The sequence below is a fragment of the Bos indicus x Bos taurus genome, chromosome 14 (genome assembly GCF_003369695.1).
Source record: "Bos indicus x Bos taurus breed Angus x Brahman F1 hybrid chromosome 14, Bos_hybrid_MaternalHap_v2.0, whole genome shotgun sequence".
Taxonomy (NCBI): Eukaryota; Metazoa; Chordata; class Mammalia; order Artiodactyla; family Bovidae; genus Bos; species Bos indicus x Bos taurus.
In genome coordinates this window covers 73364041-73392004 of record NC_040089.1, presented here as the reverse complement: position 1 = coordinate 73392004, position 27964 = coordinate 73364041, and the positions used below count along the sequence as shown (strand labels likewise).

At 38.5% G+C, this 27964-nt stretch overlaps 1 protein-coding gene across 2 annotated transcripts in view; it reads left to right on the top strand.

Annotated features, from left to right (window-relative positions):
- Positions 1–27964, top strand: part of SLC26A7 (solute carrier family 26 member 7) — a 167209-nt gene that overhangs the window by 94965 nt on the left and 44280 nt on the right. For both annotated transcript variants that reach the window (XM_027561585.1, XM_027561584.1), the window contains exons 10-13: positions 13858–13935; positions 14907–15002; positions 24215–24321; positions 27693–27759. In XM_027561585.1, the coding sequence (XP_027417386.1) occupies positions 13858–13935; positions 14907–15002; positions 24215–24321; positions 27693–27759 (348 nt within the window). The remainder of the gene's footprint in view (positions 1–13857; positions 13936–14906; positions 15003–24214; positions 24322–27692; positions 27760–27964) is intronic.

The following is a 27964-nucleotide window of genomic DNA, read 5'->3' as shown; positions in this document are numbered from 1 at the left end:
GAAAGATGGGTAAATGAACATTAAAATGTAGCATACAAGTAATAAAATTATTGAATGTACCATGGTGCAGAGGGGAAGCAGTAACAAAATCTGAATCTATAATAGTATCACATATTATTGCCACAACTCATCAGCAAAGATGTGTAATTCTCATTCACCGTTGTTTTACATGACAGTTTGATTTTTAGGCAGCTCGTGATTTAAAGCATAAGTTCATAATGTGCATTGGCAGAAACATTTTTGCAAACTCTCAAATATTTGTAATCTAAATTTGAATGTTTAATACATAGTGTAATCACATATCATTCCTTGCTCTGAAGACTTACAGCTATAAAATTCTAGGATTCTATAGTGATTTCCACCTGGTTTCTTACAAGGATGAGTGTGTGAGATTTCCTTTCATCAGTTCTGCATGGTATTCTCTTCGTTAGACTTCAGAAGAAATAAAAGGCACCTAACAGAAGCAGAAGATATTAAGAAGAGATGGCAAGAATACACAGAAGAATTGTACAAAAAAAGATCTTCACGATCCAGATAATCACGATGGTGTGATCACTGACCTAGAGCCAGACATCCTGGAACGTGAAGTCAAGTGGGCCTTAGAAAGCATCACTATGAACAAAGCTAGTGGAGGTGATAGAATTCCAATTGAGCTATTCCAAATCCTGAAAGATGATGCTGTGAAAGTACTGCATTCAATATGCCAGCAAATTTGGAAAACTCAGCAGTGGCCACAAGACTGGAAAAGGTCAGTTTTCATTCCAATCCCAAAGAAAGGCAATGCCAAAGAATGCTCAAACTACCGCACAGTTGCACTCATCTCACATGCTAGTCAAGTAATGCTCAAAATTCTCCAAGCCAGGCTTCAGCAATATGTGAACCGTGAACTTCCTGATGTTCAAGCTGGTTTTAGAAAAGGCAGAGGAACCAGAGATCAAGTTGCCAACATCTGCTGGATCATGGAAAAAGCAAGAGAGTTCCAGAAAAACATCTATTTTTGCTTTATTGACTATGCCAAAGCCTTTGACTGTGTGGATCACAATAAACTGTGGAAAATTCTGAAAGAGATGGGAATACCAGACCACCTGATCTGCCTTTTGAGAAATTTGTATGCACGTCAGGAAGCAATAGTTAGAACTGGACATGGAACAACAGACTGGTTCCAAATAAGAAAAGGAATACATCAAGGCTGTATATTGTCACCCTGTTTATTTAACATATATGCAGAATACATCATGAGAAACGCCGGACTGGAAGAAACACAAGCTGGAATCAAGATTGCCGGGAGAAATATCAATAACCTCAGATATGCAGATGACACCACCCTTATGGCAGAAAGTGAAGAGGAACTCAAAAGCCTCTTGATGAAAGTGAAAGTGGAGAGTGAAAAAGTTGGCTTAAAGTTCAACATTCAGAAAACGAAGATCATGGCATCCCGTCCCATCACTTTATGGCAAATAGATGGGGAAACAGTGGAAACAGTGTCAGACTTTATTTTGGGGGGCTCCAAAATCACTGCAGATGGTGACTGCAGCCATGAAATTAAAAGACGCTTACTCCTTGGAAGGTTAGTTATGACCAACCTAGATAGCATATTCAAAAGCAGAGACACTACTTTGTCAACAAAGGTGCGTCTAGTCAAGGCTGTGGTTTTTCCAGTGGTCATGTATGGATGTGAGAGTTGGACTGTGAAGAAGGCTGAGTGCTGAAGAATTGATGCTTTTGAACTGTGGTGTTGGAGAAGACTCTCGAGAGTCCTTTGGACTGCAAGGAGATCCAACCAGTCCATTCTGAAGGAGATCAGCCCTGGGATTTCTTTGGAAGGAATGATGCTAAAGCTGAAACTCCAGTACTTTGGCCACCTCATGCGAAGAGTTAACTCATTGGAAAAGACACTGATGCTGGGAGGGATTGGGGGCAAGAGGAGAAGGGGACGACAGAGGATGAGGTGGCTGGACAGTATCACTGACTCGATGGACATGAGTCTCAGTGAACTCTGGGAGTTGGTGATGGACAGGGAGGCCTGGCATGCTGGGATTCATGGGGTCGCAAAGAGTCGGACATAACTGAGCGACTGATCTGATCTGATCTGAACAAAATACTAATTCAGAGAAGGAAAGCTCAGCAGCACTGTATTTTTGTGCTGTTTTGCTTGTTGAGATCGTCCCTAATCTGCTCAACTAGTCCCATTAAATTGAACAGGGAAGTAATCTGATTTAATGTGCCTACCCCAATTGCGGATGTTTTCCCATGGTAGTCGTTTTGGCATTTACAACTATTAAGTTTACTCGGGGATAACAGACATGATTTGAAGAAGGCACTGGGACAGCCAAGTCTTAAAAGTTTTGTTCTAAATAGGCTATTTGTGAAACCAGCTTTCCATGTGACAAGACTTCATAAAGTGAGCCCTTAAAATATCTTTCTCTCGTAGGTACTAGACTTATACCCAGTAAGTTAATCTAGAAGAATGAAAATCTTTCAACTTTCAGGCTAATAATAGCCAATCATTTCACCAATCGACTCTTTCTCCTTCAGAAACACTATGAGTATTTCTGTAGAAAGAAAGCTTTTAAAATGAGATGTGGCCTTGTTCCTTCCTCCCAGAGCCCGTGAAAGGTCTTAGCTTTCTGACCTTTCAGCTACGCAAACTGTGTGCTTCCCCCCGCAGCCTCATCCTGGACTGTTCGCCTCACTCTCAGCTCTCTAGTCACCGCAGCTCCTTCCTCGTGACTCTGGTGTCTTCCTTTTATCCCTTTTATCTCTGTGGCTGCTTCCTCTTCCCTTCTAAGTTAACTCCTCCCATTCATCAGATTTCACCAAGACTTCTAGGCCAACTGTGTTCTTAAACTTTATATGTTTATCAGTGTGATTATACAATTGATGTCTGCCTTCTGCTCTTGACTTCAGCTCCTAGAGAGTCCCTGTCTGGTTTTGTTCTCCATATCGTGAGTGTCCAGCCCAAGACCTAGCACATGGTAGGTGTTCAATAAGTGTGGAAAGAATGAATGAAAAATGAAAGTATTGGATGATTATAAAACTAGTCAATTTTGCTGATTTAAGAAGGGACAGATCAAGTCAGGCAAGAGCTTTTATTCTCACTTAATATAGTACATTTAAAATCAGGAAAAATGCTTTCACTTGAAATCAGGCTTAGGATCATAGACTTTGGAGAAGCACTACTGAATAGTGTCAACTTAAAAAAATGAACAACAGGAGAGAGTTGTGAGTTCAGTTTTATGTGGGCGGAAAATGAGGACTGCAGCCCAGGAGCCAGCACCTCAGACAGCTCTTGAGAAACTGCTCCAAAGAGGCAGAGGGAAGGTCAGTGTACACTTGATTTTGGTGAAGGGGGGATACATGCCGTCAAGCATCTATTTTTTCCAGATGGTTTCTGCTAGTCTCATGAGGCTTTCTGCTACTCACAAGAAACAGTCACCACCATGAAGGATTTTAGTGCTTTTCTAGTTATGAGAAAATATAAGAATTGGGCTCATAAAATCAGCTCCTGAAAATATCTAACTATCTGAAGACCATCCTGCCAGTTTTTAGCACAGAGGGCCTCATTTCCGCTCTCCACCCTGAACTTTCTTAGGGAATGTTCTAAATCAGCAGCTGCCATAACTCATGATTTCCTCCCTGTAGAGGCAGATGGCCAGTGCCAATTTGCAGTGGACCATAGAAACACAATAGCCACACAGGTACTTGAAATTTTCAGGTAGTTATATTTTAAAAAGTAGAAGGAAACTGGTAATATTAGTTTTAATACTGTATTTTAATTTTTTACTTAATGAAGTAAAAGTATTATTTCAACAAATATCTTATGTAAAAACTATTAATGATGTATTTTATAATCTTTTTTTAAATTAAGATTTCAAAATCTGGTGTGTATCTTACATTTACAGCATCTCCTACACCCACCAGCTGCATTTCAAATGCTCATGGGTCACACGTGGCTATATGAGACAGCACATTTGGGACCATTTTATATACAAATGAGTTGGTTGTTAAGCCTTTCAGTACTTTATAAAATCAAATAAAAGCATTTGAATTGAAACAACAAAAGATACTAATCGTTGAATACCAAGTGCCATGGTCAAAGGCCCAAAGACATTTCTGTCCTCCACATGTCAGAACGCTTTCACTGTGATTTCCTTTAGATGAGGCCTGCAGAACGTGGCTATCTAAGAATAAGAAAGTCTTGGTGCTGCCTAGACATGCAGCACAAATAAGTGTGGTGGGTCTCTCTTCTTTCCTTGCCTTTAAAGAATGTTAATTAGGGGAGAAAGCACTGTAACCCTCCCCACCCCTATTGCCCTGTGTTATTATTATTATTATTACTATTTGCTTCTAACAAAGTGGACACAATGTTCTTCGGGCAGTTTGAGAGGCACAGTCAAGCCATGAAGGGTGAGAGGCAGCGCCTGTTGCAGGCAGAGCTCAGCCACAGCTGAAAATGATGGCTGGCATGGTTTCTGTGGCACTGAGATTGCCCCTGGGTCCTAATTTGCCAAACTATATTCCTTTATTCTTTCAGAGTTTGTCTTATTGCTTCCAACTTCGTTTAAATCCTTTTTAATCTAGCCTCAGTTACCAGGTACTCTCTTCTTCTCTTTCACCACTTTCTGGACTCTTACTGCCATTCCGCTGCTTTCCAGAAGGCTGTGTAGACTGTGAGTGCTAGACATCCTTTGCATTCTTTGGAAACTACTTAGGAAGGAAATGGCTAGCATGCCCTTCTCCCTCCAGCCATGTCTACAGGTATAGGTAGGTTGTGGACTTAAAACATATTCACAACCTAAAAGTTTAGAATTATGTTTTATTCAGTGGGAATTCTTAAGACTTCAAGCATCTCAAGCAACCCTGATACAACTGCTCTGAGGAGACAAGGGGAGGAGCCAGGTTACAGAGAAGTTTTGCAACAAAGGGCAGGCAGTCTGAACATCAAAAGATTATTGTTAATTAAAGGAAGACAGATATCTCAAGTTAAGGAATTCAGCTCTTTTCTATGTATGGGAAGATGCAAGAGTCCAGGCTCATTGACATCATTCTTTCCACATGCGTCTCCATCTCCGCTATCTGGGGCCAGTGTCCCTTGTTTCTCATCGCCTGGGCTTCCTTGAGGCACACCATTAGGGTGTGGTTGAGGTCTCCTGGCCGCCAGGTTGCAGTTGTTCTCCTTCCTGAGTGCCCTTAGGGCCGGAAGCTCACGGGGGAGGGCTGCAATCACCAACGACTGTGACAATCCTTGTGTACTGATATGGCAGGAAATACTCCATTTTTCAGTCCCTCCCCTTGGTCAGGAATTTGACCAATATTTGGGAGACATTTCATGACCAATTTTTGTTCCACAGTGCTGGGAAGCTGATCCCAGATTAGGTGAAAATTCTCGATATACAACTCAAGGTATTAACTTCTGGATTAAGCCTACTGATAGATAATAATAAAAGACTCTCTGTATGGTCTATCTTCTAATCTATTATGATCCAGGAGATATTTCCCTTGTTGCCTTTTCCATATCTAGAATCACACTATTACAATTATTGATTGCATACAGAACTATATGTCTGATCAATTGTTTCAAGTTGCCTAGTCACCTACATTTGTTGGAGGCTTGGTTACACACTGTAAGAGACAACACTCTTATAAAATAGACAGAAGTAATGTAGCTAGTAACATTGACAAAGGCATAGTGTAGCAGAAACACAATGCACAAAAAATTTGGAAACAAGCAGCAAATTAATGATTAATATAACTAGTTGCAGTCTAGTTCCAGTAAACCATCAACTCCGTAGGAGAATCAGCTACAGAAGCCAAATTCTGGCAGGATAAGGTAGAGAGTAAAAGATAAATGTTTTATCTTTCCTTAGAAAGACATACATTATCAGCTTGTTTTAGATCATGGCATAAGAGAAAAAGGTTTACCAGAAAACAGATTCAAGGAAGTATGTTTTAAAATCAAAGTTATAGATCATATTTATCAATTTATTTACTTCCATATAATTGATTCCTGTTGGTCTGCATGAAGTAATCAGGTCTTCCATTAGAGTTCATCATTTGTTACCCAGTTCAGTGTCATTGTCTAAAGGCTATCAGAAACTTACATTTGTTTAAAAGGTTCTTTTTATAAGTCTTCTTGAAAAATCTTTATTTTGTAAAAGCAGTGTAAAATTATGATTGTCTATAAAGGATATAACTTAAAATAGCATGGTTAAAGATTTGAGTACAGTGTAACATTTTAGGATAATAATTAGAATTATGACTGATAACATTTTATCAGAACATATCAGATGTTAGGGTTTCTATATAAATTCTGATTCCCTGGTGGCTCAGACAGTAAAGAGTCTACCTGCAACATGGAAGATTGAGTTCGAACCTTGGGTTGGGAAGATCCCCTGGAGAAGGAAACGGCAATCCACTCCAGTATTCTTCCCTGGAAAATCCCATGGACAGGGGAGCCTGGTGGACTACAGTCTATAGTGTTGCAAACAGTTGGGCACGATTGAGTGACTTCACTTTCTATAAATTCTAGAATATCTATATTAATGGTATTTATTCTTGCACTATAGCCTCAAGTTTATTTTCAATTATTTGACTGTATATCTGAATTAAAAATGCCAAATAAACTTAGTTTAACATTCCTCTCTGAGATATCTCAGAGATGTTTCTTCAAAGTGTCCCAGAGTTATCTGGAGATTAAAAGAGCTTTAGTTAGATTTTGATATTTGGGAAGTTTGTTAGAAATACCAAAATTATTTTAAAACACAGCAGGATCATAGGTCACTGAAACAATAACTATTTATTTAACCAAAGTTACAAAAATAATTAAAAGAAAATAAATATAGATCACTTAAGGGTACAGAAACTCATAGAATCTGTTATCCCAAAGGAGCACTTTTAATAGAAAGAGAAATCAACTTCCAGTCTGCATTGGCTTACTTAACAAACCCACTTAGTTAACTTCAATCTAAATTTAGTTAATCCTATGTCTAAAACTTCTTCCTTCTCAGGCTTCCTTTCCACACTCTGTCATCATTTTCTGCATCCAGCCTGTCTCTCATTTTCTATCCAAATAAAATCAGCTAGCTCTTTATCTTCTTTTTCCTCAGTAAAATGTCTGAGCTGTGGAGAGCAATATTGCATAGGAACCTGGAATGTTAGGTCCATGAATCAAGACAAATTGAAAGTGGTCAACTAGGAGATGGCAAGAGTGAATGTCGACATTTTTAGGAATCAGTGAACTAAAATGGACTGGAGTGGGTGAATTTAACTCAAATAACCTTATATCTACTACTGTGAGCAAGAATCCTTTAGAAGAAATGGAGTAGCCATCATAGTCAACAAAAAAGTCTGAAATGCAGTACCTGGATGCAATCTCAAAAATGACAGAATGATCTCTGTTCATTTCCAAGGCAAACCATTCAATATCATGGTAATCCAAGCCTATGCCCCAACCAGTAATGCTGAAGAAACTGAAGTTGAACGGTTCTATGAAGACCTACAAGACCTTTTAGAACTAACTCCCAAAAAAGATGTTCTTTTCATTATAAGGGACTGGAATGCAAAAGTAGGAAGTCAAGAAACACCTGGAGTAACAGGCAAATTTGGCCTTGGAGTACAGAATGGAACAGGGCAAAGGCTCATAGAATTTTGCCAAGAGAACACACTGGTCATAGAAAACACCCTCTTCCAACAACACAAGAGAAGACTCTACACATGGACATCACCAGATGGTCAACACCGAAATCAGATTGATTATATTCTTTGCAACCAAAGATGAAGACGCTCTGAATAGTCAGGAAAAACAAGACTGGGAGCTGACTGTGGCTTAGATCATGAACTCCTTATTGCCAAATTCAGACTTAAATTGAAGAAAGTAGGAAACACCACTAGACCATTCAGGTATGACCTAAATTAAAAATGTATATGAATAGTGATTCAAATAACTAAGATTCAAGAGGCCTCCCCATAAAAGACTGGTAGAGGATGTAACCTGAATCATGAGAGTTTACTTTTAAAAACAGTATGGCAAAGGCCATGTTTTCAAAACCCAAACAAACAAAATGCACAAGTGTTACTGAGTCCAAGCTCTCTCTGCTCACCTCATGAAAGGCCAATGAACCTGAGAGACATGGTGTCGAGACAGGGAGGAGACTTTAAGTGGGGAGCCTGCAGACCGAGAAGATGGCAGGCTAGCACCTCAGAATAACCATCTTACTGGGGTCTTGATGCCAGTTTGTTTTATAGATCAGAGAGAAGGAAGCAGTGAGGAAGAAAAGTCAGAAGGCAGAATAGAGAGGGAGAGGCAGTGGGGAAGTAAAGTGAAAGGGTCTTCAGTCTTGCAAAACATCTCCAAAGGTATGGCCAGCCTTTAAAAAGGGTATATTAATCTCTTCTATTCACAGGTGGGCAGGGAAAAATTATCTCTCCATCAGCTGAAAAAATGCACTTTAGTTTACAGTCAAGCAGTGGGGCAGGGTTCTCCAGTCATTGAGTATGATTAAAATAATCACCCATAGGTTGGCCTCAGGTCAAAAACAGGGAGGGAACACAGCCATGACCATCAACAGAAAATTGGATTAAAGATTTACTAACCATGGCCCTTTCTTTGGAAGGAATGATGCTAAAGCTGAAACTCCAGTACTTTGGCCACCTCATGCAAAGAGTTGACTCATTGGAAAAGACTCTGATGCTGGGAGGGATTGGGGGTAGGAAGAGAAGGGGACGACAGAGGATGAGATGGCTGGATGGCATCACTGACTCGATGGACTTCAGTCTGAGTGAACTCTGGGAGTTGGTGATAGACAGGGAGGCCTGGCGTGCTGCGATTCATGGGGTCGCAAAGAGTCAGACACGACTGAACAACTGAACTGAACTGAACCATGGCCCTGCCCATCAGAACAAGACCCAGTTCCCCCCTCAGTCAGTCTCTCCCATCAGGAAGCTTCCATAAGCCTCTTATCCTTATCCATCAGAAGGCAGACAGAATGAAAACCACAATCACAGAAAACTAACCAAACTGATCACATGGAATACAGCCTTGTCTAACTCAATGAAACTATGAGCCATGATGTGTAGGGCAAAGGCTAACAGACTTCTGCCAAGAGAACACACTGGTCATAGAAAACACCCTCTTCCAACAACACAAGAGAAGACTCTACACATGGACATCACCAGATGGTCGGCACTGAAATCAGATTGATTATATTCTTTGCAGCCAAAGATGGAGAAGCTCTATACAGTCAGCAAAAACAAGACTGGGAGCTGACTGTGGCTCAGATTATGAAGTCCTTACTGCCAAATTCAGACTTAAAGAAAGTAGGGGAAACCACTAGACCATTCAGGTATGACCTAAATGAAATCACTTGCGGTTATAGAGTGGAAGTGAGAAATAGAGTTAAGGGATTAGATTTGATAGACAGAATGCCTGAAGAACTATGGTGGGAGGTTTGTGATGTTTTATAGGAGGCAGTGATCAAGACCATCCCCAGGAAATAGAAATGCAAAAAGGCAAAATGGATGTCTGAGGAGGCCTTACAAATAGCTGAGAAAAAAAGAACTGAAAAGCAAGGAGAAAAGGAAAGATATATACATTGAAGGCAGAATTCCAAAGAATAGCAAGGAGAGATAAGAAAGCCTTCCTCAGTGATCAATGCAAAGAAATAGAGGAAAACAATAGAATGGGAAAGACTAGAGATCTCTTCAAGAAAATTAGAGATACCAAGGGAACATTTCATGCAAAGATGAGCTCAATAAAGGACAGAAATGGTATAGACCTAACAGGAGCAGAAGATATTAAGAAGACATGGCAGGAATACACAGAAGAACTGTACAAAAAAGATCTTCATGACCCAGATAATCATGATGGTGTGATCACTCACCTAGAGCCAGGCATCCTGGAATGTGAAGTCAAGTGGGCTTTAGGAAGCATCAGTACAAACAAAGCTAGTGCAGGTGATGGAATTCCAGTTGAGCTATTTCAAAGCCTAAAGATGATGCCTTGGAAACGAACAGAGATCATTCTGTCGTTTTTGAGATTGCATCCAAGTACTGCATTTCGGACTCTTCTGTTGACCATGATGGCTACTCCATTTCTTCTGAGGGATTCCTAGTGCAGTAGTAGATATAATGGTCATCTAAGTTAAATTCACCCATTCCAGTCCATTTTAGTTTGCTGATTCCTAGAATGTCGACATTCACTCTTGCCATCTCTTGTTTGACCACTTCCATTTTGCGTTGATTCATGGACCTGGCATTCCAGGTTCCTATGCAGTATTGTTCTTTACAGCATCGGACCTTGCTTCTATCAGCAGTCACATCCACAGCTGGGTATTGTTTTTGCTTTGGCTCCATCCCTTCATTCATTCATAAATCAGTGGAGTTATTTCTCCACTGATCTCCAGTAGCATATTGGGCACCTACTGACCTGGGGAGTTCCTCTTTCAGTATCCTATCATTTGCCTTTTCATACTGTTCATGGGGTTCTCAAGGCAAGAATACTGAAGTGGTTTGCCATTCCCTTCTCCATTGGACCACATTCTGTCAGATCAAATTGCCAACATCCATTGGTTCATGGAAAAAGCAAGAGAGTTCCAGAAAAACATCTATTTCTGCTTTATTGACTATGCCAAAGCCTTTGACTGTGTGGATCACAATAAACTGTGGAAAATTCTGAAAGAGATGGGAATACCAGACCACCTGACCTGCCTCTTGAGAAATCTGTATGCAGGTCAGGAAGCAACAGTTAGAACTGGACATGGAACAACAGAGTGGTTTCAAATAGGAAAAGGAGTACATCAAGGCTGTGTATTGTCACCCTGCTTATTTAACTTACATGCAGAGTACATCATGAGAAACACTGGATTGGAAGAACCACAAGCTGTAATCAAGATTGCTGGGAGAAATATCAATAACCTCAGATATGCAGATGACCCACCCTTATGGCAGAAAATGAAGAGGAACTAAAAAGCCTCTTGATGAAAGTGAAAGTGGAGAGCGAAAAAGATGGCTTAAAGCTCAACATTCAGAAAATGAAGATCATGGCATCCGGTCCCATCACTTCATGGCAAATAGATGGGGAAACATTGGAAACAGTGTCAGACTTTATTTTTTGGGGCTCCAAAATCACTGCAGATGGTGACTGCAGCCATGAAATTAAAAGATGCTTACTCCTTGGAAGGAAAGTTATGACCAACATAGATAGCATATTGAAAAGCAGAGACATTACTTTGCCAACAAAGGTCCGTCTAGTCAAGGCTATGGTTTTTCCTGTGGTCGTGTATGGATGTATGAGTTGGACTGTGAAGAAGGCTGAGCACCGAAGAATTGATGCTTTTGAACTGTGGCGTTGGAGAAGACTCTTGAGAGTCCCCTGGACTGCAAGGAGATCCAACCAGTCCATTCTGAAGGAGATCAGCCCTGGGATTTCTTTGGAAGGAATGATGCTAAAGCTGAAACTCCAGTACTTTGGCCACCTCATGCGAAGAGTTGACTCATTGGAAAAGACTCTGATGCTGGGAGGGATTGGGGGCAGGAGGAGAAGGGGGCGACAGAGGATGAGATGGCTGGATGGCATCACTGACTCGATGGACGTGAGTCTGGGTGAACTCCAGGAGTTGGTGATGGACAGGGAGGCCTGGCATGCTGCGATTCATGGGGTTGCAAAGAGTCGGACACGACTGAGCGACTGAACTGAACTGAACTGAAAGATGATGCTGTGAAAGTGCTGCGCTCAATATGCCTGCAAATTTGGAAAACTCAGCAGTGGCCACAGGGCTAGAAAAGGTCAGTTTTCATTCCAGTCCCTAAGAAAGGCAATGCCAAAGAATGCTCAAACTACTGCACAATTGCACTCATCTCACATGCTAGTGAAGTCATGCTCAAAATTCTCCAAGCCAGGCTTCAATAGTTCGTGAACCATGAACTTACAGAAGTTCAAGCTGGATTTAGAAAAGGCAGAGGAACCAGAAATCAAATTGCTGTCATCTGCTGGATCATCGAAAAAGCAAGAGAGTTCCAAAAGAACATCTACTTCTTCTTTTTTGACTACGCCTAAGCCTTTGACTGTGTTGATCACAACTAAGTGTGGAAGATTCTGAAAGAGATGGGACTACCAGACCACCTGACCTGCCTTCTGAGAAATCTGTTTGCAGATCAGCAAGCAACAGTTAGAACTGGACATGGAACAACAGACTGGTTCCAAATCGGGAAAGGAGTATATCAAGGCTGCATATTGTCAACCTCCTTGCTTCACTTATATACAGAGTACATCATGTGAAATGCTGGGCTGGATTAAGCAGAAGCTGGAATCAAGATTGCCGGGAGAAGTATCAATAACCTCAGATATGCAGATGACACCACCCTTATGGCAGAAAGCGAAGAACTAAAGAGCCTCTTGATGAAAGTGAAAGTGGAAAAAGTTGGCTTAAAGCTCAACATTCAGAAAACTAAGATCATGGCATCTGGTCCCATCACTTCATGGGAAATAGATGGGGAAACAGTGGAAACAGTGAGACAAACAGTCGGCATCACCGACTCAATGGACATGAGTTTGGGTAAACTTCAGGAGTAGGTGATGGACAGGGAGGCCTGGTGTGCGTGGTTCATGGGGTTGCAAAGAATCAGACACAACTGAGTGACTGAACTGAACTGAACTGAATGCTGTAGAGGAGTTCCACTAAATATGGAAGGAGCTTGTATCAGTTTCTTTCTGTTTTATGATTTTGAGTTTCATCATGCTGTTACATGTGTCAATAGTCTATTCTCTTTATTATTGAGTAGTATTCTATTGTAGTGATATACCAGAATTTATCTGTTCACCAATTGGTAAACAATTTAATTCTTATATTTTTGGTGTTTAGGAATAAAGCTGTTATAAATATTTACATGTACTTTGATAGGCATATCTTTTCATTTCTCTTAGGTAGTTTTAGGTCAGACAGTACTTCATGAGAAACTGCAAACTTTTTTTGGAAGTGGCTGCACCATATCTTAAGTCCCACTAGCAGTGTCTGAGAACTCAAGTTGCTCTGAGACCTTACTATTGATTATTTGTCTATATATTTATTTTTAACCACTCCAATAGGCTTCCATTTCATTTGATTCCTCCATAAGGATATTTTAGGTATTTTTTTGGTCCTGTGAAAGCCTCTTTTCTCTTAGTAGGCTGACAGATTGGCTAAATGTTTCTATTAAGACATGAACATTTGTTTATGTGAAACTGGTTCTCCATCAGTGGAGCTTAGTTAGAAGTGAGCTGTTTTGAATTGCCTTTTGTCAACATATTGAGTTGGTTAAAACACAATACTAATGATTTTTTAAGGTTAATAAAATTAAGTTTGTTTCACTGCAGAGACTGCTTCCATAATCCCATATACCTGTTTCATAGTAATGAAAGACTCCTAAGAAGAGCACAAAGGCTTCCATGGAAATTTGTCATCAGCCCAGAAAACCTCTAAAGCTGTGTGTACTCAGTTATTACCCACATAACTAAGAAATGAGAAGGGAGGTCAGGCTGAACAACAGTAGTCTTAAGTACAATTGAAGTGTCATTTTCACCATTAAACAAACAACAAAAAATTGTGGTGTGTGATAATAGTCGATGGTGTCCTATTTCTTTGTGTAGAATTGCTTTTCTCGCATTGCTGACTTAATTTGATCATACTAGTTTGTCAGCTGTCACGTTTGGGTTCCTTCAACTACAAAATACAGATAACAACAGTCTATATAACTTAACAATCACGTACCAACATTTTGTTTCTTTTTATCAGGAAGAACTAAGAATTATCTTTCTCCCCCTATAACTTAGGAATAACAAAAAAATTCAAGGATTTCTTTTTCTGCCGGTCTTGTATTTTACAGGTGGCTTGTCTAATATCTTGCATTTTTGTCCTGATAGTCATCTATACAATAGGGCCTTTGCTTTACTGGCTGCCCATGGTAAGTAATACTTTTTATTATTTAATTTTAAATTTTAACATTAATGAGAATCATTCCATTTTAAACATTTCTTTGAAGAACAGCCTCAATGATCCTAAATCTGAAAAGGTATGTGACATAAGTAATGGTTGTATAGAGGAGAGGTAGAAAGAGCCCACACTGATGGGTAAGGTATGGGAGAGTACCATGGCTGTTCTCATTTAATTAGATTTATTCTGTATTCAGTTGGAAGGTAGAACTAAGCAATCTCTGTTATAATAAATAGACTTTGGAAGAATTTTATAAAATTTAGACTCTTAGAAAATGCGTGCTGGGCAAGAGAGTAGGGAACAAAATATTTCTTGCCACCCTTGATACATCTTTATACAAAGTGACTCAGAACATTAGTATGGGTATCTGCCTTGCTTTTCACAAGCCTGGGGCACTACAGCAAGATACTGGTCCTCAGGGATCCAGAGAGAGTTCTTGTTCTAATTCTTCATTCATGTAATAAGAATAAATCATTTTCATGAGAGGATCTTCCAATAATCAAGTTTATTTCTCAAGAGACTTATAAATATATTCTGATGCAACCAGAGAATTTATACTCAAGATGATTAAAGAAATACATGGTATACTGAATGTTTGCAATAAATTGCAAACAAATGGCAATGAATAATTATTATAAAATTAAGAGGACATTCAGTCTTATCACATTCACCCTTATAATTCACTACTTTTCTTTTTATTTCCTCCTTTTTTTGAGAATGGAATAACATTTACCCTGTGACTTTTCTAGAATTGATATTATGTTCTTAAAGTACAATAATAAGTTAGTTCTAAACAAAATGAATATTACTTTAATCTTCTAAATGATGATAAATTTTCTCTAGTAAGTATTTAAAAAACAATGACATAAAATACCTTGATTCTTTTAAATTTAGATTAAAATATTTATCTTGCATCTTCATCAGCTTGTTTTTTATTTGTAGTGTGTTCTTGCGAGTATTATTGTTGTGGGACTAAAGGGAATGCTAATACAGTTTCGAGATTTAAAAAGATATTGGAATGTGGATAAAATTGACTGGGTAAGTAGAAGTTTGACCTAAAATTGCTCTCTTGGCTTAAACACATGTTACAAAATAAGCTTTAATAGTTTCATTTGCAGAAGATAGTTTTAGCCATTTGAGACTTACATTTTACAAACAGTTTTTACTTATTTACAAACTATAATTTTTTTCAAAGTCTTAAGACATAAAAATGTAAAATGTTTTTATAAGAACAGAAATGGAATTATATCAAGTTTTGATTGATGTGCTGTTTAAGAACTTTTTAAAAAATGTTATCACTTGAATGGTTTGTGAATTCCCAATTTCCATTATAAATTGATTATAGAAGTTAAGATCATCAAGAAACAGCTAGTAGAAATGTGACTATATATAACATATATGGAAAGCCAGCATTAATTTCCAAGAAACAGATGCTTCATTGACATAGGATAAACATATTAATAGTGACCATGTGCTGAGTTGCTTAGTCATGTCCAAGTCTTTACAGTCCCATGGACCATAGCTCCCTAGGCTCTTCTGTTCATGGGATTTCCCAGCCAAGAATACTAGAGTGGGTCGCCATTTCCTTCTCCAAATGGTGACCATATTCATTCTAAATACTTTGTTTAAAAAAAAAATGATTTGTTTTTTTAAATGAGTTACGTTGAGAAGAATGTTATGTTAATAATATATTGCTAGGAACAGACTTTTCTGGCAGCTCAGGTGGTAAAGAAGCTGCCTGCGATGTGAGAGACCAGAATTCGATCCCTGGGTTAGGAAGATCCCCTGGAGAAGGGAAAGGCAACCCACTCCAGTATTCTGGCCTGGAGATTTCCATGGGCAAAGGAGCCTGGTGGGCTACAGTCCATCATCGGGCTGCAAAGAGTCAGACACGACTGAGTGGCCAACAACATAACATAAAGGAACAGATTAAATTATACTATAAAATATGGATTCTACTAGCATCAGTTTTTATTATGCTTGTTTTAGAGAAATGTGTCAATGTGAGAACATTCGGTATTTTCTCCCTCACACAAATGGATGAACTATTTCATGAGTAGACTCTGCTTAGCTCTATTATGGCATTTATCATATGTACATATGTACATATTATTGTATGTATCATATGTATCATATCATATGCAATTATCTATGTACTCCTCCTTCAAGTTCTTTACTCTGAGAGACTTTGGAGGATTATTTATGCTGGTGCCTAATTTAATAATACTCCTTTTAAATCTCAATATTACTGAGCTTCTACCAAGGTACAATACTAGGTGTTATGTGGAAATGCAGAGATGAATAAAGAAGTACTTATCCTCTTCAGACACTAATATCTGTGCAGCAAGCAGACACAGACACAGTAACTGTTATGTGGGGCACGATACAACATAACGGAAGTGAAAGTAAGAACTTGGCACTGGAGAGGAGTGGAAGCTGAAACATTTAATTTTGACTGGGTTAATACAGAAGAGTTACAGCAGAGCCGAAATGTGAACTGAGACTTAAAGGAATAGTATTTTATAGGCCGTCCAAGAGGCCAAAATTAACCAGGCTGATGAAGGAACGGGACTTTTTTAAGGTGATATATATGAAGTGGCACATGGAAATAGAAAAACTGAGAGGATGCAAAGTTATTTAAGAAGCTATTGATAATCCCATGATAAAGGTCATAAGAAACTTATTAATCACATAAGGGGGAGGACATTATCATAATGGAAGGGGAGAGATGTCAAGGAAGTGTCAGAGGATGAGATGGCATCACTAACTCAAACTAACATGAGTTTGAGTAAACTCAGGGAGATAGTGAAGGATAGGGAAGCTTGGCATGCTGCCATCCATGGGGTCACGGAGTTGGACATGACTTAGCAAATGAAAAACTATTTATATGTATATATATATATATATATATATATATATATATATATGCAATGCTATATCATTCAGCTATAAAAAAGAACAAAACTGCGTCATTTGTAGAGATATGGATTGACCTAGAGACTGTCATAAGGAGTGAAATATGCAGAAAGAGAAAACCAAATATCATAGAATAATGTATATATGTGGAATGTAGAAAAATGGTGCAGATCAACTTATCTTCAGGGCAGGAACAGAGATGCAGAAGCAGAGACTGGACATGTGAACACAATGGGGCAGACGATGAGGTCGGATGGGTTGTGAGACTGACATAGATACCCTACTGTGTGTAAGGCGGAAAGCCAAGTGGGAACCTGCTGTGTAGCTCAGGGTGCTCAGCTCAGGGCACTGTGGTGATCTGGATGGGTGGGATGGAGATCCCAGAGGGTGGGGATATATGTAAAAGTTCAGTTTAGTTCAGTTCTGTCGCTCAGTCGTGTCCGACTCTGCGATCTCATGGACAGCAGCATGCCAGGCCTCCCTGTCCATCACCAACTCCCAGAGCTTACTCAAACTCATATCCATTGAGTCAGTGATGCCATCCAACCATCTCATCCTATGTCATCCCCTTCTCCTCCCACCTACAATCTTTCCCAGCATCAGGGTCTTTTCCAATGGGTCAGTTCTTCGCATCAGGTGGACAAAGTACTGGAGTTTCAGCTTCAGCATCAGTCCTTCCAATGAATATTCAGGACTGATTTCTTTTAGGATGGACTGGTTGGATCTCCTTGCAGTCCAAGGGACTCTCAAGAGTCTTCTCTAACACCACAGTTCAAAAGCATCAATTCTTCGGCACTCAGCTTTCTTTATAGTCCAACTCTCACATCCATACATGACTACTGGGAAAACCATAGCTGTGACTAGATGGAACTTTATTGGCAAAATAATGTATACTTACGGGCTGATTCAGTTTGTGATACAGCAGAAACTAACACAACATTGTAAACCAACTATACCCTAATAAATAAAAGAGAGCCTTATGCATCATTAGTAGTAAGCTACCTTAATTCTTTTTATAGCAATCCTAGAAAAGAGAATGCTATTGAAAATGACCAAAAATATTCACAGTTTTATTTGTAATATTATTACATTAAATGAGAAAATAGTGGAAAATTATGGCATACTTTTGAATCAAACACATCAACCAACAATTTGCAGATTTTAAATAGAGTGTTTTTGAGGATTGAATTAGCAGTTGGCAGCATCTCTATATAAAAGACTGCACTTTTTCACTTTGCCTTTCCATTAACTTCTGCCACAGGGAGTCTGGTGGAGTGTGGATTTGTTTCTGGACTTTGTGTGTGTGTGTGTGAACATATATTTTTATTTCTCTCAGGTAATTACCCTGTAGTGAAATGGGTCGGTTATGTGGTGTGTGTATATATGTATGTATGTGTGTATATATACATATATATATATATATATATGTATATATATATGCCTCCCTGTAGCTCAAATGGTAAAGAATCTGCCTATGATGCAGGAGACCAGGATTTGATCCCTGGGTCTGGAAGATCTGCAGGAGAAGGGAATGGCAATCCACTCCAGTATTCTTGCCTTGGGAGAATCCCATGGACATAGAAGCCTGGCGGGCTACAGTCCATGGAGTTGCAAAGAGTTGGACACGACTGAGTGACTAACACACACACACACACACATTTATATAATTTAATTTATAAAAATATGCACTGGGATGACCCAGAGGGATGGTATGGGGAGGGAGGAGGGAGGAGGGTTCAGGATGGGGAACACATGTATGCCTGTGGTGGATTCATTTCGATATATGGCAGAACCAATACAATATTGTAAAGTTTAAAAATAAAATAAAATTTAAAAAATATCTACAATTTATTTTTAATTGGAGGATCATTGCTTTAGAATGCTGTGTTGCTTTCTGCCATACAACAATGTGAATCAGCTATAAGGGTACATATGTCCCCTCTTTCTTGAACCTTCCTCCCACTCTCCAACCCATCCCACCACCCCTGGTTGTCACAGGGCACAAGTGTGAGCTTCCTGTGTTATACAGCAACTTCCCACTAGATATCTATTTTGCATATATTAATGTATATAATGTTTCAATGCTACTGTCTCAGTTCATCCCACCCTCTCCTTGACCCTCTCCTTCTCCTTGTGGACTCTTTGTCCCCAAGCCTCTTCTCTATGTCTGTATCTCTATTCATGCCCTGCAAATAGGCTAATAATTTATAGTTTTTTCAGATCCCATGTATATGCATTAATATCTGATATTTGTTTCTTTCTTTCTGACTTACTTCACTCTGTTTAACAGGCTGTAGGTTCATCCACCTCACTAGAGCTGACTCAGATTTGTTCCTTTTTATGGTTAAGTAATATTCCATTGTACTGAAACATCTTTATCCATTTATCTGTTGATGGACAGATTGTTTCCATGTCCTAGCTGTTGTAAATTCTGCTGCAATGACTACTGGGGTACATGAGCCATTTTGAATTATGGTTTTCTCAGGGTATATGCCCAGTAGTGGAATATCTGGGTCTTGTAATATTTTTATTCTTAGTTTGTAAAAAAATCTTCATAATGGTCTCCATAGTGGCCGTATCAATTTACTTTCCCACTAACAATGAAAGAAGTTTGCCTTTTTTCCACATCCTCTCCAACATTTATTTTTTGCAGATTTTTTATGATGGCATTTTTAACTAGTGTAAGGTAATACCTCATTGTACTTTTGGTTTGCATTTCTCTAATAATGAGTGATGTTGAGCATTTTTTTTCCCTGTGTTTGCTGGCCAGCTGTATGTCTTTTTCAGAGAAATGTCTGTTTAGGTCTTCTGCCCATTTTTAGATTGGATTTTTGTTTCTCTGATATTGAGCTTGCTGCATGAGCTGCTTATATGTTTTGGAGATTAATCCTTTGTCAGCTATTTCATTTCCAACTATTTTCTCCAATTCTGAGGATTGTCTTTTCATCTTGTTTATGATTTCCTTTGCTGTGCAAAGGCTTTTGAGTTAAATTAGTCCCATTTGTTTGTGTTTATTTTTGTTTTCATTACTTTAGGAAGTGGTTCAAAGAGGATCTTGCTGTGATTTATGTCGAAGAGTGTTCTGCCTATGTTTTCCTCTAAGAGTTGTATAGATTTTTGGTCTTACATTTAGGTCTTTAATGTATTTTGAGTTTATTTTTGTGTACAGTATTAGGAAGTGTTCCAACTTCGTTGTTTTACATGTACTTACACTTGTCCAGTCAGAGAAGGCAATGGCAACCCACTCCAGTACTCTTGCCTGGAAAAGCCCATGGATGGAGGAGCCTGGTAGGCTGCAGTCCATGGGGTCGCTAAGAATTGGACACGACTGAGCGAATTCACTTTCACTTTCATGCATTGGAGAAGGAAATGGCAACCCACTCCAGTGTTCTTGCCTGGAGAATCCCAGGGACGGCGGGGCCTGGTGGGCTGCTGTCTATGGGGTCGCACAGAGTCGGACACGACTGAAGTGATTTAGCAGCAGCAGCAGCAGCAGTATTGTCCAGTATTCCCAGCATGACTTCTGGAAGAGGCTGTCATTTCTCCACTGGTCTATATTTCTGTTTTTGTGTCAGTATCTTCCTCTTTTATTTATTCATTTTCTCTGACAATGCAAGGGATTTTATTAGGAAGGGATGCCTGAGTGGAGAGCAGTAGGGTAAAGGAATCCAGGAGAACTGCTCTGCCACATGTCTCACAGTCTTAGGTTTTATGGTGATAGTATTACTTTCCAGGTTGTCTTTGGCCAATCATTCTGACTCCTTCCTGGTGTTTCCTGGTGGCACACGCATTGCTCAGCCAAGATGTATGACAGAGAGAAGGATTCTGAGAGGTGTTCGGACATGTGAGTACCATCTTGTCTTGATCACTATAGCTGTAGAGTACAGTCTAATGTCAGGAGAATTGATTCCTTTAGCTCCATTGTTCTTCCTCAAGATTGCTTTGGCTCTTTGGAGTCTTTCTATGTTTCCACAGAAATTGTAAATGTTATTGTTCTAGTGCTGTGAAAAATGTCAATGTTAATTTGGTAGAGTTTGCATTGAATCTAAATTACTTTGGTTAGTATAGTCATTTTCACAATATTTATTCTCCCAGTCTAAGAACATGGTATATCTCTCCATCCGTTTGTGTCATCTCTGATTTTTTTTTCACCAGTGTCTTAATTTTCTGCATACAGGTCTTTTGTCTCCTTAGATAGGTATATTCCTTGGTCTTTTATTTTATGTGTTGCAATAGTGAATGGAATTGATTCCTTAATTTTTCTTTCTGATTTATCATTGTTCGTATATAGGAATGCAAGGGATTTCTGTGTATTGATTTTGTATCCTGTGACTTTATTAAATTCATTGATAACCTCTAGTAATTTTCTGATAGGGTCTTTAGGGTTTGCTATGTATAGTACCATGTCATCTGTAAACAGTGAGAGTTTTACTTCTTTTTTCATCTAGATTCCTTTTATTTCTTTTTCTTCTCTGATTGCCATGGCTAGGACTTCCAAAGCTATATTGAAAAATAATGGTGACAGTGGGCACTCTTGACTTGTGCCTGATCTTAGAGAAAATGCTTTCAGCTTTTCACCATTGAGAATAATATTTGCTGTGGGTTTCTCATATATGGGCTTTATTAGGTTGACATAGGTTCCATCTATGCCCATTTTCTGAAGAACTGTTATCACAAATGGGTGCTGAATATTGTAAAAAGCTTCTTCTGCATCTGTCAGAATATCGTGTGATTTTTATGTTTCAATTTGTTAATATGGTGTGTAACATTGATTGATTTGCATGTATTGAAGTATCCATAGGATTAAACCCTAATTAATCATGGTGCATGATGTTTTTAATGTGTCATTGGATTCTGTTTGCTGGAATTTTGTTCAGAAATTTTTCATCTATGTTCATCTTTGATATTGACCTGTAATTTTCCTTTTTTGTGATGTCTTTTCCAGTTTTGGCATCAGGGTAATGGTGGCCTTCTAAAATGAGTTCATTAGTGTTCCTTCCTCTGCAATTTTTTGGAAGAATTTAAGAAGGAACAGCATTAACTCTTCTCTAAACGTTTGATAGAATTCACCTGTGAAGCCATGTGGCCCTGGGTTTTGTTTTTTGGGAGATGTCTTTTTTTATCACAATTTCGATTTCCATGCTTGAGATTGATACGTTTGTATTTCTGTTTATTCCTTGTTCAGTCTTAGAGATTGTAATTTTCTAAGAATTTGTCCATTTTTTTCCAGGTTGTCCATTTTATTGGCATATAGTTGCTCGTAGTAGTCTCTTATGATCCTTTGTATTTCTGTATTGCCTGTTGCAATCTCTCATTTTCATTTTTAATTTTGTTCATTTGAGTCTTCCTTCTTTTTATCTTGATGAGTCTGTCTAATGTGTTATGGATTTTGTTTTTCTTCTCAAAGAACCAGTTTTTAGTTTTATTGATCTTTGGCATTTTTTCTTTCATTTCTTTTTTATTTATTTCTCTTTTCATCTTTATGATTTATTTACTTCTACTTACTTTCTGTGTTTTTTGTTTGTTTTTTGTTCTTTTCCCAGTTGCATTAGGTTGTCTATTTGATATTTTTTCCTACTTCTTGAGATAGGATTGCATTGCTATATACTTCCCTCTTAGAACTTCCCAATAGGTTTTGGTTTTCAGTGTCATTCGTCTATAGATATTTAAGAAATCTTTTTAGTAACCTTTTGGCTATTAAGAAGTATATTGTTTAAATCTCCATGTGTATGTTTTTTTACAGTTTCTTTCCTATTATTAATATCAACTGTTATAGCATTGTGGTCAGAGAAGATACCTGTTACAATTTCAATTTTCTTAAATTTAGTAAAGCTTGATATGTGACCCAAGATGTGGCCTATCCTGAGAATGTTCCATGTGCACTTGAGAAGAAAGTGTATTCTTCTGCATTGGATGGAATGCTCTGAAGATATCCATCAGGTTCATCTGATCTAATGTGTAATTTTCAGCTTGTGTTTCCTTATTAATTTTCTGCCCGGATGATCTGTCCATTGGTGGAAAATCCCCTACTATTATTGTGTTACTATTGATTTCCCTTTTATGTCTGTTAATGTTTGCCTTATGTATTGAGGTGCTCCTATGTTGGGTGCGTGAATATTTACAATTGTTCTATTTTCTTCTTGGATTGATAGCTTGATTGTTATGTATCATCCTTCCTTACCTCTTGTATTGTTTTTTATTTTAAGGTCTATTTGTCTGATATGCAAATTGCTACTCTGGCTTTCTTTTGATTTCCATTTGCCTGGAATACCATTTTCTATGCTCTTACTTTCAATCTGTATGTGCCCATAGGTCTGAAGTGGGTCTCTTATAGAGAGCATCTATAGGGGTCTTGTTTCTGTATTCATTCAGCCAGTCTGTGTTTTTTGGTTGAGGCATTTAATCCATTTACATTTAAAGTAATTATTGGTATATATGTTTCTTTGGGCGTGTTCTTAATTGTTTTGAGTTTATTTTTGTAGGTCTTTTCCTTCTCTTGTGTTTCCTGCCTTTAGAAGTCCCTTTAGCATTTGTTGTGTAGCTGATTTGGTGGTGTTGAATCCTGTTGACTTTTGCTTGTCTGTAAAACTTTAGGTTTCTGCCTCAAATCTGAATGCAATCCTTGCTAGGTAGAGAAATCTTGATTGTAAGTTTTTTCCTTTCGTAACTTTAGGTCTAATCCTGCCACTACTTTCTGGCCTACAGAGTTTCTGCTGAGAGATCAGCTATTAACCTTATATGATTTCTCTTTATTTTACCTGTTGCTTTTCCCCTTGATGCTTTTAGTATTTTTTTTCTTTGGGTATAATTTCTGTTAGTTTGATTAATAAGTGTCTCGATGTGTTTCTCCTTGAGTTTATCTTTATGTGAAACTCTCTGTGCTTCTTAAACTTGTTTGGCCATTTCCTTTCCCATGTTGGAGAAGTTTTCAACTATAATTGCTACAGAATTCTTTCTCAGGCCCTTTCTTTCTCTCTTCTTCTTCTGTCCTTGTTCAGTCACTAAGTTGTATCCAACTCTTTGTGACCCCGTGGACTTCTGCTCACCAGGATTCCCTGTCCTTGTTTTGTGTGGATCTGTGTATTCTTTTCCTGGTCCTGGTTAGGGACTCCTGCCAGTACTCAGCTCGTGTTCTGCGAGATCTTCTACATCTGAAGATGTATTCCTGATACATTTGTGGAGAGAGATGTACTCCACATCCACGTAGTCCTCTATTCTCGCTGAGAGATTTCATCACAGGAATGTTGTAGAACAAGACTGTGAGGAACTTAGCAATCGGGAGAAAGATGAGCATACCAAAGGATGCATGTATCCTGTCTCCTGTTCTCTTTCAGGGCATATGGGTCAGCACATACATATTCACAATATGTTTTGCTGCCAATGTTGGGCTGCTGTTTGGTGTTGTGTGTACCACAGCTATCGTGATTGGTCGCTTCCCAAGGTAAGATATTATTTAAATGCTGTATATTCTGACACAGCAGCAAATATATGGTGTTGTCAGGTACTTTTATTTCTGTGGAATAGATAGTATTATAATCTCATGTTTTTAGATTTAGAGCTAGAAAGAGAATATTTTTATCTACATGTGATATATAACAATGTTGGTCTTAATGGAGAAGAAATGGCCTTAATGGAGGAGAAGTATTTTGTTATAGCTATAAAATAGAATATATAAAATCTATTAAAGTGAATAAATTAGCATCATTGCCATATACTGCATTAGAGTTACTTTTTTTTTTTATTAAGGGAATGTTTATAGTATCTAATGAGACACAAACCATATAGCAATGTAATCATTTGAAAAGTTAAATAACCTCAATAAATTTAACTTTTCCGAAGTTGTATTAATTTACCTACTTTTTCTACATAGCTTATTAAAAAGTACATTCTTTTTGTTTTTTACTAAACATCTATAAAGCCCTTCCATATTTTGATTATTTTTCTGTTTTCTCAATGTTCACCATTTGATAAAGCTTCTACTCACATCTCATCCTTCTTTTGAAATTCTTTGTAAAATAATATATTCTTAAAAATTAAAGTTTTATCTCTATAGATTCAATCTTTATAGAGTCTATCAGTTCAGATCAGTTCAGTCACTCAGTGACGTCTGACTCTTTGCAGCCCCATGGAATCCAGCATGCCAGGTCTCCCTGTCCATCACCATCTCTCGGAGTTTACTCAAATGCATGTCCATTGAGTCAGTGATGCCATCCAAACATCTCATCCTCTCTTGTCCCCTTTTTCTCTTCCTTCAATCTTTCCCAGCATCAGGGTCTTTTCAAATGAGTCAGTTCTTTGCATCAGGTGGACAAAATATTGGAGTTTCAGCTTCAGCATTAGTCTTTCCAAAGAATATTCAGGACTGATTTCCTTTAGGATGGACTGGTTGGATCTCCTTGCAGTCCAAGGGACTCTCAAGAGTCTTCTCCAACACCACAGTGCAAAAGCATCAATTCTTCAGCACTCAGCTTTCTTTATGGTCCAACTCTCACATCTACACATGACTACTGGAAAAACCATAGCTTTGACTAGATGGACCTTTGTCAGAAAAGTAATGTCTCTGCTTTTTAATATGCTGTCTAGGTTGGTCATAACTTTTCTTCCAAGGAGTAAGCATCTTTTAATTTCATGGCTGTAGTCACCATCTACAGTGATTTTGGAGCCCAATAAAAGAAAGTCTTTTATGGTTTCCATTGTTTCCCCATCTATTTGCCATGAAGTGATGGGACCAGGTGCCATGATCTTAGTTTTTTGAATGTTGAGTTTTAAGTCAACTTTTTCACTCTCCTCTTTCACTTCATCAAGAGGCTCTTTAGTTCCTCTTCACTTTCTGCCATAATGGTGGTGTTATCTGTATATCTGAGATTATTGATGTTTCTCCTGGCAATCTTGATTCCAGCTTTTGCTTCATCCAGCCCGACATTTCACATGACGTACTCTGCATATAAGTTAAATAAGCAGGATGACAATATGCAGCCTTGGTGTACTCCTTTCCCAATTTGGAGCCAGTCCTTTGTTCCATGTCCAGTTCTAACTGTTGCTTCTTGACCTGCATACAAGACGGATGAGTCATAGTGAAGAGTTCTGACAAAATGTGGTCCACTGGAGAAGAGAATGGCAAACCACTTCCATATTCTTGCCTTGAGAACCCCATGAACAGTATGAAAAGGCAAAAAGATATGACAGTGAAAGATGAACTCTCCAGGTCAGTAGATGCCTAATATGCTACTGGAAAAGAGTGGAGAAATAACTCCAAAAAGAATGAAGAGACGAAGCCAAAGTGAAAACAATGCCCGATTGTGGATGTGACTGGTGATGGAAGTAAAGTCTGATGCTGTAAAGAGCAATGTAGCATAGGAACCTGGAATGTATGTCCATGAATCAAGGCAAATTGGAAGTGGTCAAACAAGAGAAGGCAAAAGTGAACATTGACATTTTAGGAATCTGTGAACTAAAATGGACTGAAATGGGCGATTTTAATTCAGATGACCATTATATCTACTACTGCTGGGAAGAATCCCTTAGGAGAAATGGAGTAGCCCTCATAGTCAACAAAAGAGTCTGAAATTCAGTACTTGGGTGCAATCTCAAAAATTACAGAATGATCTCTGTTTGTTTCCAAGGCAAACCATTGAATATCATAGTAATCCAAGTCTATGCCCCAACAACCAGTGCCGAAGAAGCTGAAGTTGAACAGTTCTATGAAGATGTAGGAGACCTAATACCAAAAGAGATGTCCTTTCATCATAAGGGACTGGAATGCAAAAGTAGGAAGTCAAGAAACACCTGGAGTAACAGGCAAGTTTGGCTTTGGAGTACAAAATGAAGCAGGGCAAAGGCTAACAGAGTTTTGCCAAGAGAATGCATTGGTCATAGCAAACACCCTCTTCTAACAACACAAGAGATGATTCTACACATGGATATCACCAGATGGGCAATACCAAAATCAGATTGATTATATTCTTTGCAGCTGAAGATGGAGAAGCTCTATACTGTCAGCAAAAACAAGACTGGGAGCTGACTGTGGCTCAGATCATGAACTCCTTATAGAGTCTCTCTCTACCCCCCCCATATATATATATATATACATATATATATATATATATATATATATATATATATGCACATTGTTATCTGATCCTATCTTGTTATTGATTCCCTTTTTACTTCCTGTATTTTACATAAGATTTCTGAAAAACCATATGCTTCCTAGCCTTTTCCCTTATTCCTCACTCTTTTTTGTCAATTTACCTCCTATGCCTTAAAGATATGATAGCTGGGAGTCCAGGTGAGATAAATTACATTTTAAAAATCTCAGTTTAGATGTCTGTGCTGTTATTTTTGGAGAAGGCAATGGCACCCTACTTCAGTACTCTTGCCTGGAAAATCCCATGGACAGAGGAGCCTGGTAGGCTGCAGTCCATGGGGTCGCAAGAGTCGGACACGACTGAGCGACTTCACTTTCCCTTTTCACTTTCATGAATTGGAGAAGGAAATGGCAACCCACTCCAGTGTTCTTGCCTGGACAATCCCAGGGATGGGGGAGCCTGGTGGGCTGCCGTCTATGGGATTGCACAGAGTCGGACACGACTGAAGCAACTTAGCAGCAGCAGCAGCAGCAGCTGTTACTTTATTTCTGAGGATCCCACAGAGATACACATTTACCAGTGTCTTATGAACAGTTGGGATGTAGCATGGAAACCACTCTGGATACTTTCTAATTGTTATAATAAAGTGACTCATCCTTTTTAGTTTGTTGTGGTTAATGTAGTAACTTGGAAATTATATATTTTATATATGCTTTCATTCTAGAGCAAAGACTCTGAGTACAAAAAATATGAAAGAGATGGAGTTTAAAGTGAAGACAGAAATGGATGATGTAAGTTTCCTTTTCCTTTGTGTAATTAATAATTTTTGTAGGTCAGATAGTTTCAAGGTATAAGAAGCAGATAAGTTACTAATTTTACAATGATAATTCTGTTTTTGATTAGTTTGAACTTTTAAAAGTATATCTAACCACTACATATATGGCAGTCAACATGCAACAAATCAGTAGAACAACAACAGAAATCTTGTATCAGCAT